The following is a 21,930-nucleotide window of genomic DNA, read 5'->3' as shown; positions in this document are numbered from 1 at the left end:
TAGTGGTAAAGGTTGGAGGCAGGGGTCCAATGTACGGTGGAGTGTATGGTCTTGTGATTCGTAGACCAAAGCTCGTTAGACCCCAATTATGAAAGTCCTGTAGAGACTAAACAGGTTTTGGCTGATTTAAAACAGTGACTATATACAGCGGCGCAATCTTATGGAACAGTTTCCCTTCCAACGTAAGACAAGCAGAGTTCCTTGAGCTATTAAAAGGTTTACTAAAACGAGTAATTTAAGGCACGGCATTCGTGGAAAGCAGCTTTTTCTTTATAATAGCTTATCTTTAGAATTTTACTATTTATGTTTAGTAAGGATTTTACGTAGTATTTTAAAGCTGAAGTTTTAACCGTTTTAAAATAAAAATTACCTACCCACCTGCTTGTCGAAAAAAGACCCGCGATAGATATATCTGAGATATATTTTCAAGGACAGAATATGACGACCCTATGACAGTTCTAGCCGGCAAGCCCATGTCTTAGAACATGTTTCTTATGTAACTTGGTAATAAGTTTCGCCAGGAGCCCTGGCTTCGCTGTATAACTTTCGCTCACTTTTTTTCCCGGGTATTAATTATCGCGATTTTTTTTCAAAACGCGAAAATCTTGGTATTGTGCGCGCGAAAATGAGTTTGCTTAAGGTAAAAGAGAAGGATCCCTTCCTTCCCTCCTCTTAGCTTCCCCTTCCCCCGAGACTCTTCTGAAACAAAAGCTCCGATGGGACTACCTTTTTTGTACAAAACATTTCTTTTTTAGGTGGGGGTGGGGGTGGAAGCAGGCCTTGGTTCGAGTTATTCTGAGGGATTTCTATCAGAAGGAATAATTTGCGTTTCTCTAAATGGTTATCCTGCAAACGAGTAAACACCAAATTAGTTTTTTTTAAGTAAGATATGACTATTTTAAAAGTTTAATGTTGTGAAACAGAAAACAATCGTCAAATGAACGAAAACCTACGAAAACTCCCTTGGGCTGCACTGTGAGGATGAGGTGGAATGGAATGATGGTCAACAGAATGACGTCATGTCCCGTCAGTCTTTGCGGCTATGTGTTGTGTCATGTTCATCCAAGATGGCGCTGTGTCATTATCCTTGTCCAGAAGAAATAGATGTTTTTACTGGGCCTCACATGCGAATGAAACAGCTTGTCTATGAAGCTTTAGAAAAGGTACGTTCTTTATATTTAAGGGAGTTATTTAAATGGTAGCTTTTGTGTTGCCAGACATCCACAAGTGCTCCGAAATGTTTCACTTTTGCTAGACTGCAGCGAACGATATATTGTATTTGTTTTTATAAAAAAGCTCATACAATGCACGATCTGGGGACAACTGAACGATCGCATGTAATTTGTGATAGGGTCACATTATCACAATTTTGCAAAATCTGCATGTATGCATTGTGCGCTTTCATCACCAAGTACCACTTCTTATCAGAAATCGCAAGGAATCATGGCAGTCAACGTATCACCATATTCAAGTGTTACCTGTTCCTGTTATCACCCGGTAGTCACAACATGTCACACACTATCACAAGGTATCACAAGGTATCACACAGTATCACAAGGTATCACACAGTATCACACACTATCACACGGTATCACAAGGTATCACACGGTATCACACACTATCACAAGGTATCACACGGTATCACAAGGTATCACACGGTATCACAAGGTATCACACAGTATCACAAGGTATCACACGGTATCACAAGGTATCACACAGTATCACACAGTATCACAAGGTATCACACAGTATCACAAGGTATCACACGGTATCACAAGGTATCACACGGTATCACAAGGTATCACACAATATCACAAGGTATCACACAGTATCACAAGGTATCACACGGTATCACAAGGTATCACACAGTATCACAAGGTATCACACAGTATCACACGGTATCACAAAGTATCACAAGGTATCACATGGTATCACAAGGTATCACACAGTATCACAAGGTATCACACAGTATCACAAGCTATCACACAGTATCACAAGCTATCACACAGTATCACACCGGGTATCATAAGGTATCACAAGCTATCACACAGTATCACAGGTATCACACAGTCACGGTATCACACGGTATCACAAGATATCACACGGTATCACACAGTATCACAAGGTATCACCAGCTATCACACAGTATCACAAGGTATCACACGGTAGGAGTCGTGTAGGACTGTTGTAGGCCCATCACTTTTATTTTATTAATCACTTTTATAAACATAGGAGTCGTGTAGGCCCATCACTTTTATTTACCGCCAACATGCACACAGCATGAAAATTGGGATTTACATGAAATTAAAGGTAGTTAAATCTGTTGTAAAGTCAGTTATCCAACTTTACACCATAAATTTTTTGGAAATCTCAGCCTGGGCAAATGGGCTGAAAAACCTCATGTAATTGCGTTTTCAATTTCAGCCCGGCCTGAAAGTGAGCTTGCGGATGCGCAGTGGTGGTTTTCAACAAAAGAAAATGGTGGCCACGACAATTATAAAAGTGTTCAGCCCGGGCTGAAATTCTCCATGTAATAGCAACAAAATTCCAGCCTGGCAAACCGGACTGAAATTTCAGCCTGGGCTGAAATTTGTCATGTAAATTATCAGGCCCTTAAAAGGCAAACAACTCTATTGTTATGCATATGATTCACATTAAAAGGCAAAACTGACGACGCTTATGCAACAATGCTATCAAAACTGACAACGCTTCCAAAATTACACTTGTTGATTGTTTGTGATACTGTGTGATACCTTGTGATACTGTGTGATACTGTGTGATACCTTGTGATACCGTGTGATACCTTGTGATACCTTGTGATACTGTGTGATACCTTGTGATACCTTGTGATACTGTGTGATACCTTGTGATACCTTGTGATACCTTGTGATACTGTGTGATACCTTGTGATACTGTGTGATACCTTGTGATACTGTGTGATACCTGATGATACCGTGTGATACTGTGTGATACTGTGTGATACCTTGTGATACCGTGTGATACCTTGTGATACTGTGTGATATCTTGTGATACCTTTTCACTAGTGCTTTCATGTAAACTGTCATTTGCGCAAGGCAACAGCATGGCATAGTGACTCAATGAGGTTTGTGATATTGTGATGATCACAAATTATTGAACCCAATCTCCTTCTCCCCAAATCGGGCACCAAGTGAAAAAGCTTATAAGCTCGTCAGTTGACTGACAATTTCTGGTCGTTACATTGTGATCTTAATTTGAAAGTCTTTTTACCCCACGATTACTGGTGAAAATATTGCACTAATGAACCATGCACTAATGAAGTATAACATTGTGTCCTGGCATACAAGAATTTGCAAATTTGTTAAATCTATAGACCCTTCGGTGGAAGTGTGTTGAGTATCGCTCCGAGCAAAATCTTTACTGATCGTTACAACTATGAGGAAGAATTTGACTTTTTTGATGCTGATAATCAAACCTGGTCAATCTAGTAACAAAAAGTTCAGTTGAGGTGGACCATGATAAAAGTAGCCTGTAAACTTGTTATCATTTATGTAAACAAAACTTGGAGCAACTACAGAATACAAAACTTGGAGCAACTACAGAATACATGGCCATTTCTTTGATTTGTCCATTTTGATTATTTTTTTGTTATCAATTATGTAAACAAAACTTTGTCACTTCTTTGATTTGTCCATTTTGATTATTTAGAAATAAAGAACATTTTCTCTGTGTTTCTACGTAGTTGGAAGGCATGCTTTTTTGTGGGGGAGGCATGGTTGCCTAATATTTGGTTTACTGGACTCTCAGTTGAGTGGTTCAGGCTCAAGCCCTGGCTGGGGTCATGGTGTTGTTTTCTTGGGCAACACTTTATACTGGGCGTGTTTAAAACACGAAATGGCGAAATGGCCAAACGGCGAAATGGCGAAATGACGAAATGATACTGAGGATAAAAGCCAAAGTTATACGATATTACTGTTGTACTGGAATTTTCATATGTTGCCGAATTTATCCTTGTAGATAAGTCCCGAAAAATAAAAGAAACTGCAATCACAAATTCTCCGTCACGTAGACCTGTCACAAACCTATGGGTAATTTGGATTCCAGTCTCTCCCTGTTAACAGGGCGCTGTTTGATACGCCTAGGACATTCTTGATCAAGACGACAGCGTTTCTTTAGACATCGTAAGAAAATGATTTGTTTATCTCGTATTTGCCACCGAGTCTCGGCTATGAAGTGCTTTGAGCTCCAACATTCACAAGAAATGGATTAACAAAACCAAACCTACTTTGCATTAAAGTTCATACACGATATCAGTGGCAAACGTTCTTTGCACAGAAATGGAGTAATGTTCGATGTCTATATCAGTCCTTCGATACAATGTAAGCTCTGTAGTGCAGTGCAGATACTGATAGGCAACTTGGCAAGTACTTAATTAAAAAAAATATCCTGGTGTGCTGCGAACTTTCACAATACGTTCAATTTGGCGTTGTGATAAGTGACAAGTATTCATTATATTTCTGGGCCAGAACATTTCGCCGTTTCGCCATTTCGTGTTTTAAACACGCCCCTTTGTACTTAAACGGTACCTCTCTTCACCCAGGCCCCAATTGTTCAAAAGTTGGATAACGCTATCCATCGGATAAATCACTATCCAGTGGATAGCTTAGTATGTTTTGTTAAGACTTATCCACTGGATAGCGATTTATCTGGTGGATAGCGTTATCCACCCTTTGAACAACTGGGCCCAGGTGTATAAATGAGTACCAGCAAATTCAGTGCCAAGTGGTAATTCTACGATGCACTTGCATCCGATCATGTGAAAGTCAAACTATTCCTAGTTGCTAAATGCTGCGCAGAAACGTGATTAGCACCTATGGGTCATTTTGGCCCAATGCAAACTACCTTCACCTTCTATCATGAAAGTTTAGGAGAAACTGAAAAAGCAAGTTGTAGAGACACTACTGGAAGTTTGGGTCGATGAGAAATACTGACAGTGGAAATACAAGCCTTACATTAACAGCCCATGCTGGTTCTAAAAAAAAATAAATCAACTTTGTTTAACAAGCGTTGGCTGAAACAGTCTAGTGACTAACGAACATGTGGCTCTTGGATTTCCAATCTAATTGTAATTTAAAAGTATCGGTTTTTGGAGAGGGAAGAAAACCAGAGAACCTGGAGAAAAACCCTTGAAGCAAGGAGAAAGTGATCGGTCCGGGAATCAAACCTGTACCACATTGGTGGGAAGCATGTGCTCTTACCATTGTGCTATCCCTGCTCTGTGTTTTCATTAAGTTATAAGTAGAAGTAAGGATAATATTAAGCATGCACTTTCCTACAGGTGTTTTTATACTTTTTTTACATTTCAGTTATCAACCACAAACTTCAAAGACGATGTATCTCTTATTGGACTTTTGGGGTGTATTAACTCCACTTTCCAAGAACTCAAACACCATGAGGAAATTGAAAACACTTGTATTATGACAGTTCTTCAGCATCGTCTGATCAATGAACAAATTCAGGCTATTGTGCGTGACGTTCACAAAGACAATCATGTTTTGGAAATTTTGTCTCTGGCAAGAAAAGGGCTTAAGTGTGCATCAAAAAGCAGGACTAATTTAAACAGGAACACTTTTGAGGACAGGTTAAAAGGAGCATTGCAATCATTTCAAAAAGATTTCCTTCCACACATGAGGCATGAGGAAGAGGTAATTAGTAACTATGTGTTGTGTTTACAATGCAATGTAATGTAGTGCAATTGATAAAAACATAATTGTAACATGAATATATAATTATTCAAGCAACTGCACATACTACTGTTGGTCAGTTCGAGTTCATAGTATCTACAGTAGAACCCCGGTAACTCGAATTTGGCTAACTCGAAAACCCCGCTAACTCGAACTGTTTTTCGTTTCCCTTCAGAGTTCGAGTTACTGGGGTTCAACTGGGGTATTATTTTATTAAGTATCTGTATTGTATTTTAAGTTCAGTTCTGTAAGTAACAACATTGTATGTAGCCGTCTTTTTCTTTTCCTTTTTTGTTTGTTTGCAATAAACCATTAAAAAAACAAACAAAAAAAAACCTGTATACATTTACATTTATTCATGTTACATGTCCTTTTTGCATAAATTAATGGATACGAATTAAACTTAATGTTGAATCCGGATTTCTTGAACCCTCGGTTTCTCAAACCCCAATTTTCATTTTACTAGGATAGTATTTGTCTGTAATTTTACCCCTGATTTCTCAAAGCAGTGGAATCAGGATTCCACTGTACTTGTAATCTACATGTAGTGACAAAGGCGGCAGAGCGTTTTGGAATGTGCGGGGCTAAGACTGTCCCCAAAATACTCGGCAGGTTTTCATATTTGGAGCAACTTTTTTCCGTTCTATCAACCTTTTGTTTTTTTTTAGCATTTTCTAGACCGAAGATTTCGGAAGATTCTCTGATTGTTGTTCAAAGGCCATATGAACGTTTCCGATCACTTTCAAACTTTTCCGAAGATAAACGAAGTTTTCCGAAGACTTCCAAGGAAGTTTCAAAGATGTTTGAACTCACTCACGAGACGGAATAACTTGACAAACCAATTTTACGCTGCGCTTGCGATATTTCCGCCTATGAGTGGCCTGCTAAAAGTACATGTAGTGCCCTTCTGGCCTGCTGTATGTTGACCTGTATGTTATGGATGCTGTTACTATCAGAATTTTATGGTATGAACTTATAACCAGTATACAGTATACTGACATGTGCAACCAATTTAAAGAAAACCTTTGAGCTTTTGTGATTGTGGAAATTTGACATTGATCATAGAGAACTTTACGTGATACTGTGAGTTACTTCAAACGCTATATTTAATTAAGTTTTATGTTAGCTCAAGAAAAGGTTTTGTTTTATGTTGTCAGGTTTTCCAGCCATTACTTATGGAACACTTCACTTTCGAAGAGTTAAAAGAAATCAAAGCCAGAGTACTTCACCAGCATTCTGTTTTTAGTGAGGTATGTTGGGTCTGCCTTTAAACAAACTTCTTGAAGAATTTCTTCCCTCTCTTAGATCTACAGTTCTACAGTCTACAGTGAATAAAACGCAAGTGCCTTCACCATTTTTTTCCCTTTTCGCTTGCCATCTGAAATCATTCTTCTGGGTGCCATTACCAGAAATAAAAACATATAATGTGAATTGTTTCAATTCTAAACTGTACAAAATCCTACAGCTCGCATAAGCTGTTGGGCTAACAATTATTATTATTATAATGGTAAGCATGGCATCTTGGCCTCTGCTTTTAATTCACAAGGAGTCATATTTTTGTGCTGGGAACTGAAGGACTTCAGAGTTCTGAAGTTGTTGATAAGGTAGTGTGTTCTAATAAGTATTAAACATTACAAGTATGGTCATCCAATGCATTTTTTTCTTTCAGCATTCCAAAGCCCACAATGCAGATCTATCTTATTCCTCTTCACAAAAAGACCGTAAACAATTTGACAGTTCTTCTGATCATGAAAATGATTATGCCATTTTTGAAAAGTCTGCCTCAGAAAGGACTAATGTGAGTGGCAGAGAACATTACTTAAAAGAAAGGACTTATTCAAAGACTAACACGTCAACAGTTAATAGTGTTGAGAATACCAAGGCTGTTGACAACAGCATTGCGAAAAGGACTTTGACTGCTGAGAGTCATGCTGTAGTTACACAAGAGCAACCTTTACTGCTGTGTTTCCCGGCTGAAGTCACACTGAAGATTTTCTCATACCTGGGACCTAAAGACTTGTGCCACTGTGCCCAGGTTTGCCAGCTTTGGTCACAATCTGCTCGGGATGGTGAGTTGTGGAGAGAGCTGTACCCTGTACGTTGGATCTTTAAAAAGGATTGGCGGTTTGGGGCAGATAGTGATGATACGTGCAGTTGTAACTGTGATTCTGAGGTTCAAACTTTGGAATTAACAACCTCAAGCAGGTAAGCGATACTAATGAGAAGTTATTTTTGCCTCTCTTAAGCAGCCTTCGCACAACAAACTATTGGCAAACTCGTGTTGGCAAACTCGAGTTGGTGTGTGTGAGCAAACAAGTTGGCCTACTGTTGGCGACAAAATAGAACTTGTCTCTATTCTCGCTAACACTTTGCCAACTTGTTTGCCAACTGTTGTTGTGTCGTTCACACACACCAACTTGAGTTTGCCAACACAAGCTTGCCAACTTTAGTTTGTCGCGTGAAGGCCGCTTTACTCATCTACTGGCAAAGCCTAGGACTAAAATGTCTTTTCTACTCAATCATATATAATGCCAATCTCGCTTGATCAATTGCACATACTACAACAACACAACAACAACAACCACAACAAAACAAGAAAAATAGGCTGGATAAAGGTGAATACCTGATGAAGTGGTGCCTACAAGTTAAAAGTTAAAAAAGTAAAAAGTTTCCCTCCCTCCCCTCCCCCCTCCCTATACAGTGTACTTAAAAATTCTGGCTAGTCAAAAATCATTTTTGGCGAGTGGAATCAAAGCTGTCACTAGCCACTTAACTAGTTTTGCAAAAAAGTTAGTCTCCAGCCCTGATTACCCCTATAGTAGTGCTCTTCACATTGCCTGTCTGATATTGCTATGATTGTAAGGAGAAATTAAAAATTGAAAACTATCCTAATTCATTTTTCTGTGTGAAAGTTCTTTTGCTGACACAGATTCTGACAAGGAAGGTTGCAGTGACACTGAGTCGATCTCTGAGGCAGACAGTGATGGTGAGACACCCATTGAGATGCGTCAGCTGCTGGGCTTGGTGCGATACCTTATCCCAGTGGTTGGTCCATCTGTGTGGGTGTTAAAACTTGGCTGCTGTCCAATGTTGAGTAATGGTCTGGTGAGTGACAATCAGTAATAAAATGCAAATACTATTTTGAAATGCAAGTCTTGTTCATTCTGTATCCCGCCCCATGGAGGATATAGCAAATTAGAAGGTTGAAAAATTAGGTGGCTGTATGTCCAGTATACCATATTTCAAAGTGAAGGTCATGCATGTATGATGCGTCCACTGCGGCAGAGATTGCCACTCTCCCATCGGACTTCACAGTCACAACAGATGCTGTTACCCACAACTCCATAATCCCTTGGGATTGACAGAGGCCTACTACAACGTGTATAAGGGAACCAGGTTACAATGAGCCACCATTAATTTCCTGAACACACTTATGCATCTATTAAAAAGTTATCAGTATATTGGACCAGAGGTGTTGCGGTGGCTGAGCTAATTTTAACCCTAGTTTATTTTTGACATAATTTTTTTGCTACAACTTATTATTTAATGGACATTATACAATCTTGGTACTTCTTTTGAGAAGACCAGTACCTCAAAATGTTGCAGTGCTCACAAAAATTAGACTCGAAATTCTTGCAATATTTTAGTGGGTGCTTGTTTGCTTGTGCATATTTTAACAAGTGCTCGCATGCTCGGTTTTCAGAGGAGGTAGTTTTTTTTGAAACGCTTTGCTAGCATGCTCGCAAAGACCATTAAATACCCCTACTGTTAAATGGAAATATTGACACACAAAAAAACATAAGGAAATGCATGGTGACCAAAGTATTTTTATTAATAAACTTGACTAAAATTCCACACTCATCCTGGCAAGGAAACCTTAGCACTACACATAAATGAGTTAAAACATGAAGCTTCTGCTGATCCACCAGACTGGATACATACCGGTATTAAGCTTTTGCCTCACATAACAGTTTTTACTTATTTTATTGCAAATTTTGTTGTGTTATTTTGCTGACCAGTCAAAAAGGTAAGTGATCATTGTTATTGATACACTTGGGTGACAAACATGATGTCAATGCATGGAAACTAAGGTTTTTTTTCTAATTTTTTTAAAAAACTTTTTTATTACCGTAAGTTTGAAAGCCTAATACAATATCCTAATACAATAACCTAATACAATACTTTAAATTAATATGTCAATACAATATCTTTCAACAAGCCTTATGTAATACTTCAGTAAGTTACACTAAGGTGTCTTTAAATCTGGAAAAAATGTAAGCGGAAACATTTAACAATTATTCACCGAAGGCGAAGTGATTATTGTTGAATAATCCGCGAGACGAAATCGAGGGGATTATTGAACAATAAAGTATAATTTTTAGAGGTGATCATCAAGAACTTAAAAAAATAACTATAGAGCGTTTTCACTCACGTGACCAGATTTCTCCATTGTCATGGCAACTGACTTTATCCGCCATATTGGTGTTCCATCGAAGCAGAGTTTGAGTAGCGTCACACAACAGTTAGAGCATAATTTACAGTTTTTCGACTACTTTAATGCGCGAAACAACTCATTTACATTGAGATTCTTTGCATTCTCGTCGGCTGTGGCAATAATACGGGGAAAAAGAAGGCCCAGTGGTGAAAAACTGAGTTTATTCGTGTTCTACGTGTTATTGTCAACCTGACTACGGAAAGAGGAAGATGTATTTCTGGATTTTCTGCCATAAGTAGAGACGATTTAGCTGATGCTATATGTTAGAAAATGACCGCGTTAGCAGCAAGCATTTCGAAGATTGAAGATCTGACATAGTATGTCCCAAGAAAACAAACTGATATCTGTTGGTAAGATATGAGGTGAACCAATCTTTCGCTACTCCACGAAATCCACAATAATCTAGTTTCTGACTCTAGATGTTATGATTTACAGTATCAAAGGCTTTACTGAAATCTTAAAATAATTATACCACAAGAAAGTTCGTTGCAGTCAATTGCATGTTGCATCAAGTCGATGATGCTTAGAATGGCATGATCAGAGGAGTGTTTTCACAGAAACCAAACTGTTTGCAATAAATTACTTTCTTCTTTGCCAAGAGGTATAGTATTCTCTTATGCATCAATTTTTCCAACAGTTTATTGAATATGGACAGAATTGTCTAAACTTGTCTGTAAGTCCTAAACTTGTTTATAACACAGAAGTAACTTCAGTTTTTTTTTTAATTGCTTGGGACAATTCCAGTAGAATTCAAAAGGAAGCATTTATTAAATATAATTTCTCGTAGTAGAGGCTTAGATATGGCATATTAAGTAGCTCTTAGGATGTTGATTGGTATACTAAAGGGGCCCAGTAGACTTGCTGGCATTTAGTTTAATAATTTTATTTTCAATTTCCACAGTTGTTATGGGAAATAGAAAGAAATTATCCTGAGATGAAGGTGTGAGATACTGAAGGGGGAATTTATTTACTCTACGAACACTCCTAGCCCAAAAATATCCAATATAAACAAAGAAAGTGTTAACAGCATAATTTTGCCATTGACTTAGGATCATTTTTTTCAGTGTCGTCAACAAGTAATTTAGTGGGGGTACATGCAGATCTGCATCTAAGGTTGACAAGTTGTCTTATCCCCTTCCAGTCGACTTTCTTGGAATCAGACTTATTTACATGGAAGTGATTATTTTTATAGTTATTTTTACTCACTTTTAGCAAGTGGTTATGCCCATTCCAAAGTTTAATAAATTTTGAATGATAATAAGTAGGTTTGGTTTTCATATACTTCTTTTAGAATGATAATTGAGTCGCTTAATGCAGTTGTCCATGGTTTGGATTTCATTTTAGATTCACGTTTAGAAAGTTGTTTGATAGGGATATGAACAATAATTATTTCTGAGATTCTAGTGTAAAAGGAATTAAACATTACATTAGGATAACTGGATATCTTGAATTAGAGCAGATTCATAAAAATAAAAATCGTCTCATTATTCGATCTTAATATTAAGCCAATTTATACCAATATCAACACACATTTTCTCCTCCTTGGCCTCTAATATTTTATTTTAATTTTTCTTACTATCTCTACCCGCAAGTTACGAGATTCATTCCCCTCATTATACGTGAGAAGACATTAGATGTTGGTCCCATTGGTGCTCAAAGGGTTGAAGTAGCTGCATATATTTCTAAGCGACAAAGTTTCGCGATTTGATTTTATTCGATACAAGTGACATGAATGTACTGTTTCTATCGTCTATGGGGAATACACCTTTTGTGTATTTGGTGGGGATGAAGTGCTCCCATAGAGGTCACCCTTTACCCCATAGACTCTTATTACTTCTTATCCCGGGGTATTTGACCCCTAGAGAGGATTATCACCTCTCACTAAGTACCCTGGGGGATTATCACCCCCTAGAGCTAGAGAGGATGATCACCTCTCACTCAGTACCCTTGGGGGATTATCACCCCCTCTTGAGGATTAACACCTCGTACTGAGTACCCTGGGGGATTATCACCCCTGGGGAAATCCTAGGAAAAGTGACCTACAATTCTTAATTGGAGTGCTTCATCCCTTACCCCTTTTCCCCACAAATATTCTGGTTGTGTTGTTTGTTTATATATAGTTATAATAATTGTTATGGGTTTAAGGAACATTAATTAGGAAGAGAAGAATACATTTTTTTACAATTAGGAAGTGGTTGAAAACTAGAGGACCCCTCAGGTATTTAAAAAGTTTTCTGTATCTGCGTGAGAATCCAATTTAAGGAGGTCTAGATTGAAATCTCCCAAGGTAATGGAGAACTTATCCTTCCTATGAATCCTGTCAACTGTACAGTTAAGATTATCCATAAAGTTTTGTATATAACCATTTGAGTGCAGATAAATCACACTACAGATCATGTTTCCTTGAGATCCATTTTGCATTTCTACCCATAGAGCCTTTAAGTCATGTGTTGTTTTTGTGAGTTCTGGACTAGTTGTAAATAACTGAATGATCTGCCTTGATACAAAAACCAACTCCTCCAGCATTTGAAAGACTGGGTTTTAAAGTAAATAAATAACCTGGTATTTAAACATTGGGCAAACAATTTTGGTCAACTTTTAGCTTAATCCCAGGAAGGCAAATATATTAACTCAGACAACATTTGCTGCAAACTGATTATCGAAGTTGGCTGACAAGTTGTTCATATGTTTCTGCTCCTTGAAACAGTAGAAACAGAGAAAGGGCGAGTCAAACTTAAAGCCACAACATGAAAGTGTTTCCTTTATTCCTATTTTGATTCCATGCCTCAATGTAAAACAGAACTCTTGTGATATGCGAGCCACATTTGCCTTGTCCCGCCATACCATTTTGCTCAGTTATTATCGAAAGCGTAACATTTGAATCATTCATTCTTTGTAAAAAAGCCTAACCTTTCCGAGAACGATGAACTTTTTACCTATTTTATACTCTTTAACGCTATTTACAAACCCTGAATAAGTTGATTATTCGCCCGTGCGAACTTCTGAAAGAATATTGGTCCTTACTGTAATAGCCGGTTTCTAGCACTCAAAACGACAGCACATCCATAGATTCGACATGAGGCAAGCATTCTGGATCGTATGTTTTATCCGGAATTATTACAAGATCCATTCCAACACAAGAAATCTCATCAGAGTAGGTTTCTTTACGTGGGGATCGAGGTTGTTCACATAATCCGAGAGGGAATATACCGCCATGATGGAAAAGTGGAACACCAATATGGCGTCTCAAATTTCCCGCGAAAAATGTGACGTCACGTGAAAACGCTCTATAGCAAACAAGAAAACAGCAAACACAAGTGTTCGTTTGCATACGGTGTAAACCAGTTTAATTCATCGATTACAATCAGAATTTATTTAGTTAAAGCAATAAAACGGAACAAAACAAACACTATGAGAAAGATAGATGTCCGTTACCTTTGTATTATTGTTGATGACTTCTAAGCGAATATGGGAATCCTCTCAAAAATAAGTAGCTCCGGTGAGAAGAGAACTAAATAATGTTTGCTCAATCGATCTGACTGAGTTTCTCATTGATCGCCAAAACCGCCGTGTTTACGATCATTTCTAATGCCTTGAGAACCATCTCTTGAAAATATTTTCGGTCCAAAAGCCGTGGTAGTTAATTTGAAAAATTCCCAGTGTTTAAAATATCCAGGACTTGGACTGGTTTCTTTCAAATCAAAGAAATTTTCATTCAGCAAAAGCGGCCATGTTTACTTCCCTGGATGTCAAAGGTGGCGTGGCTAAGTAACCAAGCCTTCAAAGCTATAATCACCTCGCGCGGGGTGAATATAGCCTCAAAAGCTGAGCTTCTCAACCAATCAGAATGCTTCAATTCTTATAATCACCTCTGAAATTATACTAAAATACAATACAGACACATAACAATTATAAGGATACATGCAAACTTGTACCAGCAGTGATTGACTTGCATGTTAAGTTTAATAGTCAAGGCAGATTAGACAAAGAGGCTAAGGGAAATGAGTATGTAAGATAGGTTGGGGAAGTGGAAAGTTCTTGTTTTCCTTCTGAACCCATAATTCATTTGCCTTAAGGCTTTAACTTATGGAAACTAAGTTGCACCCCTTTATGCAAATCTTACACTGGCAGTTTTAATTCAAAAATATAACATAGAAACAAAAAAGATGTTTCTGATGCCATGGATCTCTACATGCAGTCATAATGCAAACTTTTATGTAGAACCAATGAACAGCACACAACAAGACAGGGATTTTGTGCTGTTCCCAAAAATGTAATACTGATCTCTTTATTATGATCATGATGTAATTTGATTTTTTTGATCTGTAATGTGTAGGCATTCAAGATCTTGTCACACTGTCCTAATGTGAGGCATCTTGATTTATCCCAAACTGCAGTGTCAGACTTGGGATTGAAAGGGTAAGTTAGCATATAAATATACCTTATTATAGGAATATAACAAAGCATTTTAACAACGCGAACAAAATGTACGCGTAATAAAATTAACGCGAATTGTCAAAAATTTATGTTAACATGCATTTAATTAACGTGAATTCTCGTGTGGTGTGTGCTTACATGCAGTAAATTAACGCAAATTTGATGCGTAGTAATTTTTATTGCAACCTGCGCTATTCAAAAGACAAAACAACAACGTCCAAAAACAGAACTTGAGGTTTAATTCTGATAAACCATACACAACAAAGATATGTAAATAGACGAAATAGTGACTAATATTCAGTGAATGGGTCTAGAGATGGAATACATCCCATCCTGGCTCTTTCCACTGCCTCTATTATTCCTGCGGCTTTGACGGAGAAGTAGATGACGTGTAAACATAACTTAGTTTGCAGAAAATAAATGTCTCTTAAAATAACAATGCTCTAAAATAGTGTGATTTAAATTAACAATGACGTAAATTAAGGTACATAAAATTAACGCAAATTTTTGAAATTCGCGTTAATTACATGTATCATTAATTTCCTATAGTAAGGTAACTTAAATTAGTAAAGTTTTACTAGTTGTACCTATCGGTAAGTGCCAACGAGCGAAATACTCATGTTTGTTTATAAGAACAGATATTGAGTGGTTTTTGAAAGAACTATATTTGAAATGACCAAAATATGGTAAATCGTATTTAGGTAACATGCTAAAAAAGTGCTATACTGGTGTTCATAAATGACACAGGCTTGATAGCCTGCGTAGCAGACGCCGTAGTTTCCAGCGCGCGTATTCTCGCGATCGCACACTCTTTTAAACACACTAAAAAACGTACACAGATGTCTGCAACGCAGGCTACGGGATTGACAGATTGATAACTCTTGACAAATCTTTAAATTCTTTTCAAAGTTAAAATGTCACAAAATGTAGGCATTAAATGAGGTTTAATCACTGTTTTGTAAATACAACACGCGATGGTTAAAATGTTTCCGTTCACAAAAGGGATAGTTGCATTTCAAGAACTTCTTATAAATCAAATCCCAAAATCAAAACTGCTAAGATGCTTTTTTAAAAATAATTTTCAGTAATCAGAGACAGTAATGCATGGGTTAGATTTCAGTCTCGCATGCGAAGTGTCATGTTCAGTTACGCAAAACTTGAAAAATTTGAACAGAAAATAAAACTTGAACGGTCAAGGATTATTTGGAGACAAAATTTTTATTCAAGTTAACATTACATTTGCCGTTAGAAGCAAAAAACTTTTGACTTTCTTGTGTGTATGACGTGCAGTAATTTTAGTGAGCGTCGCTTTGTATTGATGTTATTCCTACGCGGAGCGAAAATGCGTGCCAAATAAAATATAAACAGTATTTGATTTGGAATAAATCATTGCTCAAACAACTACAATAAACACAATCAACACTAAAAGGAAGCATTTACCCGACTTCAGCATTCTCATAAGTCAAGAAAACTCTATTTGAAGTCAACAGTCCGCTTTTGATTTTCATGTCTCTCTTCGATCGTAAATCAAAGGACTCCAAAGTCGAAAGATTATTTCATCGCTTTAAAGACCTTGATGTTCGTTTTTTCGGTGGTCGAATATTTTGTAGGGTATTCTCTTTCGATTTATAATTCCCTAAGAGTGTATTTATCGGTAAAGGGATGAATGACCACATTGAAAATTTTAACAGCGAGCCGTGTGGACGCCATTTTGGTCATTTGCTCTCTAGCAAGGAGTGAGAGACTGGGAACCAGTTGGGAAGAACAATACAACCCAAATATGGGGTTTACTTACACCCAAATATGGTCAAAAAAAGGGTCCCTTACGCAGAACTTAAGATTTTCTCTGCCTATACACTCATACGCACGGCTCTATGATTCTGCCGCCTCGACAGCCTCGCCTCTTGGCTCGGCTGTCTCGTTGGCAATTACTCACAAAATTGTCACAATACCCATATATGGTCAGGTAGTACTTGTTATATGCTGTCCATACATAACAGATATAATGTGATTAATACATACAGTGGAACCCCGATATAACGATCTTCGATATAACGATATTCCCGATATAACGATGAATATGTTATGTCCCGGCAATAGTAAAATGTATGGGACTGAACCCCGATATAACGATTCCTCGATATAACGATATAATTTTACTGCCCCCTTGGCATATCGTTATATCGGGGTTCCACTGTAGTTTGCCACTTAAGATATTTTGGAAGTCTTGCAAAGTGCAGCATATAAGCAATGAGTTTTTCTAGCTTGTAAATGTTTCGTTGAAAATTGGTTGAACATTAGTACAATCATTCTGCTCAATATTGTTTGATCTTAGCCAACTCCTGAAGTCTACGTACTTATCAGCCAAGAATTAGGCAATTTTCTGCACAAATTCACATTTGCTTCTTTAGCTTGGTCAGGTAAAATCCATTCCGCAAATGCCTTATTGACTAATGTTTATTATCCTACAGTGTATGCTTGGCATAGAATATGAAATAAAATATATTGCCCTTGTGCAGTTTGAAGTATAAAGCTAAATTGGAATTTCCAGAGGGGTACAGCACCAGTAGGTGGGGAGAGGGGGACCAGGGATTACACCCAGAGAGGGGGGACTCCGGGATCAAAGTGACGGGGATGATCGAATGGAGGCAAAACTCAGGACCCAAAATAATCCCTAAGTCTCCCGACATTACCCAAAAAAATCCCTGGACCAAAAAAAACGCCCAAAAAAATCCCTAGTCAAATTACCCCTAAATTGCCAAGGCCGCGCCGAGGCACTTTAGTTTGATTTTAATACCCCAAAAAATCCCCTATTTAAATCAAGTCACCCAAAAAAATACCTGCCAAATTCTCCTACCCAAAAAAATCCTGGAATCGAAAATTTCGACCCCAAAAAAGTCCTTTGCACATCCCCGTCACTTGGATCCCGGAGTACCCCCCTGGGGGGTTACAACAAATGGAGCAACACATTGTTAGGATATTGCTTGTTTCTTTCAATTTCAGGCTGTTCAGAAAGGGTGGTGGCTTGCAGTTACAGCATCTTGATGTATCTGGTTGTAAAAACATCACAGATAAAACCCTGTTTAAGCTGTCATCATCACTGGGAAAACTGCCTGTTGGATCAGGAATCTCTGACATTGAGGACAGCAGTTGTGACTGTCATACATTGTGTTCTTGTGGTAAACTGATCAGCGTCACTCCAGAGACTGCTAAACGAGGACTTGTTTATCTGGGACTGTCTGGCTGTTACCAGGTCACTGATGCAGGCCTTAGGTAAAGTGAAACTTAAGTTATACAAATGTCAATATTTTGTATTTCCTTTAATTATTACCCTGGCCAAGGGTACTTGGCCAGGGTAATATTACTTAATATTACTTTTTATATTTTGTAATATTACAAAAGTAATATTAAGTAATATTACTTAATATTACTTTTTATATTTTGGGAAAAATACTGTACTACCATTATGATAGTGCTTCTCTCCACCCAGGTGAATATATGGGTGCTACATTTATAGAAACACTGGTAATAATTGACAATGGTCTAGTATGTCTTACAGGTGGAATAGCAAGACTGTCAAGCATGTTACAGAAAATGTAAAATCAATGCCAATAAATAATTATACAGTTTCCCGTAGACTCATAAGTTTCTACTTCATCAATTGCTGCACCTCCCTTCCATTAAATGGCATATTTTCTCATACATGTAGCAACCCTTTTGCAGAAGTAGGCCCAGATGATACTGCTAAAATGAAGATTAAATTCTCAAGATGCATTGGCAACTCAAGCAAGGACATTCACCTTGAATAAAAGAACAATAAATTTTCATTGTTTCATTTCTGCCCTAGTTTAGTCTGGGATAGAATTAAAGCTTTTCCCTTTTGGTCAGTTATCTTCAAGGCCAATATATTATTCAAAGTAATAGACCAATTTCGATATTTTAAAATTCAGCCTAAAACAATAGACATCACTACGAGGCTCCGGGGAATAAACCCCACAAACTCTATAGTTTATTCCCCGGAGCCTTGTAATGAGGTCTATTGTTTTAGGCTGAATTTTAATATATCGAAATTGGTCTATTTTCAAATGGGATGGGATAGAAACTAGGTCTGGGACCGAATAGCAATGTTCTCACAACTTGCAGCGCAATAAATTCATGACCTAGTCAGCAGTTTTTGGACAATGATGCAGCAGGTCATTTTTCCAGGGGAATGGAAGCTGTGGCAATCACGACTTCCATGCTGTGGATTCAGTGATTGTAAAGGGGTCACAATTAACTGTCTTTGCTAAAAATATAAATGCACTGTTTTAATCCGAAAGTTTCGTTATAATCATGTAGTTATAAAAAAGCAGAATTTTGTGATGTTGTGCCCCATGCCACGATTTTCAACCCCATGGGGATTGCAAATGAGGTAAAATAAAGAATGTCCAAGTCAACAAACCTCGAAACAATAGAGCAAGAACAATAGCTCTGACCGCCACGGGAAAATACAATCACCATGTCTTCATTACCATCTCCATAATGGTTTTATTTCATAACAAACACCACATGTTAACAAAAAGAACCTTTCCAAAGACATTTTGGCTGCTTTAACTACTACTTTTCCTCTGTGTATGTAGGGCTTTGGCGAGGTATGGAGGACTTCCAAAGCTCAAGCACCTTGATTTATCAGGCTGTTTACAAGTGACAGCTGAAGGACTTTTGGACTTGGTTTTTGTTTGTCCTACGTTGGATCACACAGAGTTTTTCTACTGTGATAATATTGACGAGGGTCCATACCCTGATACGGCCAGTGGATGTCAAAATCTGCAGTGTAAAAACCGTGTCTGTTGTCGTACTGGCGAATAAAGGCTAAAGCTGACTCACAAAAGCATATAGCCCTCTGTAAAGCAAAAAATTGTTTTAAGATGGCTTTAAATTGTTTCAAATGTCAAATGGTGTTACCATTTATCCGAGTTTAAGTTAACTTTATGTTCTGCCTTTTAGTTCTTATTTTGCTTAATATATGACTGTGTAAGTTCAGGTTTCACGCCAATCGCATTAAACTACAGGCCAAACAGGACATTCTTACTAATAATAGTATTGTTGTTGAACTGTTATTTTTATAACTGATATTTTCTGGGAAGTCTTTATGTTTATTGTTTTATCAAGTATGTTCAGCCTATAGCAGTACACACTTTAAAAGTGGTTTTGTGTTCATTCAACGTAACCTGGTCAGTCATTTTCAATGGCTAAAGAATGGAAAATGTATTTCGTGAGAGTTCTTAAGTGGAGCAGCCATTCATTATTGGCAACTCAAGCTAAGAGCTTCCTCTTTTTGACAGTGAACACAGCTACATGTAGTAAATGATGGGTCAATCTTTCAAAAAGAAAATAGCACGTTTGTTTTACAATATATTCTAATATTACCTATCCTTACTCCTGTTGTGTATTATCAATGTTTAAAGCTTGAAGCAGTTGATTATAATTATTGTGAACAAGAAATCAGTTAATTCATACAAATTAGTACTAAATAAACAATAATAGTTACATGTATAATATTTTTTTATTAGGTGCTAAAAGCACAAGATTTAAGTAATTTGCTAGATGTATTTGTCAGTAGCAGAGTGCAATAAACAGTGAATACTAAATTAAAGAAGAACAGCAGTTTTACTTGATGACTATGAGAAGATCAGGTGTTAACTATCCTGTAGTGGCGTAGTTAAGTCTGTGTTGAGCCAAGTGGCCAATAAGGCCGGCGTTTATCCCAGTTTCAGTAGCATGAAGCAACTAGGATTATTTCTACTCCCCCTTAGATGGGATGCTATTTCACTGTAGCATATGGGATGCCTCTCTCCTCCGCAGAGGCTCCTCAGAGAGGTTTTCGGTGGGGAGAGTCCGCTGTACAGATTTTTACAACGACCGCCCCATCGGGAACCTTTGCGGAGGAGAGAGATGGGATGCTATTTCACTTTACTGTACCCAAATTCGCAAGTAGCCAATCAGAAGCGAGATCTACTGTCCTGATATCCTACGATATCAAGTCACTAACCTGATATGCCACGATATCACAGTCACTTTGAAGTAAAGTACGTAGTGTTACTGTGCGATGAATTGAAAAGGGGTTTTACCAATAAAACAGAACTTCGTAATTTAAATTTAGCGGTGTTAAGCGGTCGTAAAAAGAGAAAAAACCTTCCTGCCAAAACTAAACTTGAGTGCGCTCGCCAATAGCGCGATGTTTGCCGACAAGTACCGAGACATTCAGACTGAAAAAATGAGCCAGAATTTCCAAATTTTTCGCTTAATTTTGATTTTGAAAATTAAAAAAAAAATGAAACTCTAAACAAATGAGTGGAAAAAAAAAGGCAGAACTTGGTAAAAGTGTTGAAGACCAAGTCAACACAATTTGCAGTACGTACCTTGCAAGCATGGCTTTAACAGAGCAATAAATATAACCAGGTTTTTGGCTGAATTTGGGTACAGTAAATACCTAATCATACCTTTTTGGTACGCTTCGGCTGTATATCACGCTCGTTTGGTCTCGCCAAGGGTATTTTGGCTTGACTGCATCTTGCCAAAATACGAACCATGGCTCAACCAAACTCACCTGATATGCTACCGAAGCGTACCAAAAAGGTACGATTGGGTATAAGTAGCATAGATGGAATGCCAATTCACTGTAGCATAGATGGAATGCTATTTCACTGTAGCATTTACCCCCAAGCATTAAATTCACCGGTACCCATTTATACACCTGGGTGGAGAGAGGCACAGCAAGAGTAAAGTGCCTTAATTGCCCAAGAACCACAGTGACCCTGGCCAGGGCTCGAACCTGTACAACTAAATTTCCGCTTTATTTTCTACAAAAAATCAGTACATTGTACATTCAGTTGATGGGAATAAAGAAAACCTGCAGTCATCTTGTGCCCTGATGCAATTCAATGCAAGATCATCCAGTGCTCTTGTTCTTGGCAGGTGAAACGAAATAAGAGCTGAAAAAACAAGATGCTCTCACAGGGAAAATGAACTAAAAAAAAATGGATGCTCTTACAGGTTTGTCTCTAGAAAATGAGAACCAATGGGAATGCATAAAAAAATATGTTTCATTCTGCAATATAATGGGTTGCTGCCATGCTAAAAAAATATCCCTATGCCACGTACAGTATGAATACTGGGTATACCATGTTTTATGCTTTGTTTAGGTTAAATGCATTCAGTGAGGCCCTGCCGGCCAGGGTTAATTGTAACAACTGACTTGGCCCAAAAAGTAGCAACAGAAAAATATGAAATTGG

At 37.8% G+C, this 21,930-nt stretch overlaps 1 protein-coding gene across 2 annotated transcripts; it reads left to right on the top strand.

Annotated features, from left to right (window-relative positions):
• Positions 1-1,036: 1,036 nt before the first annotated feature.
• Positions 1,037-20,296, top strand: LOC144667420 (F-box/LRR-repeat protein 5-like). 2 transcript variants are annotated; one of them, XM_078528818.1, is made up of 9 exons: positions 1,037-1,163; positions 5,346-5,684; positions 6,881-6,973; positions 7,393-7,928; positions 8,636-8,828; positions 14,555-14,637; positions 17,659-17,928; positions 19,275-19,541; positions 19,587-20,296. In XM_078528818.1, the coding sequence occupies exons 1-8, from the start codon at positions 1,068-1,070 to the stop codon at positions 19,501-19,503; spliced, it is 1,839 nt and encodes a 612-aa protein (XP_078384944.1). In that variant the 5' UTR covers positions 1,037-1,067; the 3' UTR covers positions 19,504-19,541; positions 19,587-20,296. The 2 variants fall into 2 exon arrangements, with proteins under 2 accessions (XP_078384944.1, XP_078384943.1); XM_078528817.1 differs by having other exon boundaries at positions 19,275-20,296.
• The last annotated feature ends 1,634 nt before the right edge of the window (positions 20,297-21,930 follow it).

This window comes from Oculina patagonica, chromosome 10, assembly GCF_052425735.1.
Source record: "Oculina patagonica isolate OP01 chromosome 10, crgOcupat, whole genome shotgun sequence".
Lineage (NCBI taxonomy): Eukaryota > Metazoa > Cnidaria > Anthozoa > Scleractinia > Oculinidae > Oculina > Oculina patagonica.
Note: the sequence above shows the minus strand (reverse complement) of the source record. Positions and strands in the feature narration are given on the sequence as shown.

What these genes read in the sequence shown, in the direction of transcription:
- LOC144667420 (XM_078528818.1), top strand. Translation starts at nt 1,068, where the DNA reads ATGGCGCTGTGTCATTATCCTTGTCCAGAAGAAATAGATGTTTTTACT. An exon ending in TCTATGAAGCTTTAGAAAAG is followed by an intron (nt 1,164 to 5,345) that starts GTACGTTCTTTA and finishes TTTACATTTCAG; the next exon opens with TTATCAACCACAAACTTCAA. An exon ending in ACATGAGGCATGAGGAAGAG is followed by an intron (nt 5,685 to 6,880) that starts GTAATTAGTAAC and finishes TTATGTTGTCAG; the next exon opens with GTTTTCCAGCCATTACTTAT.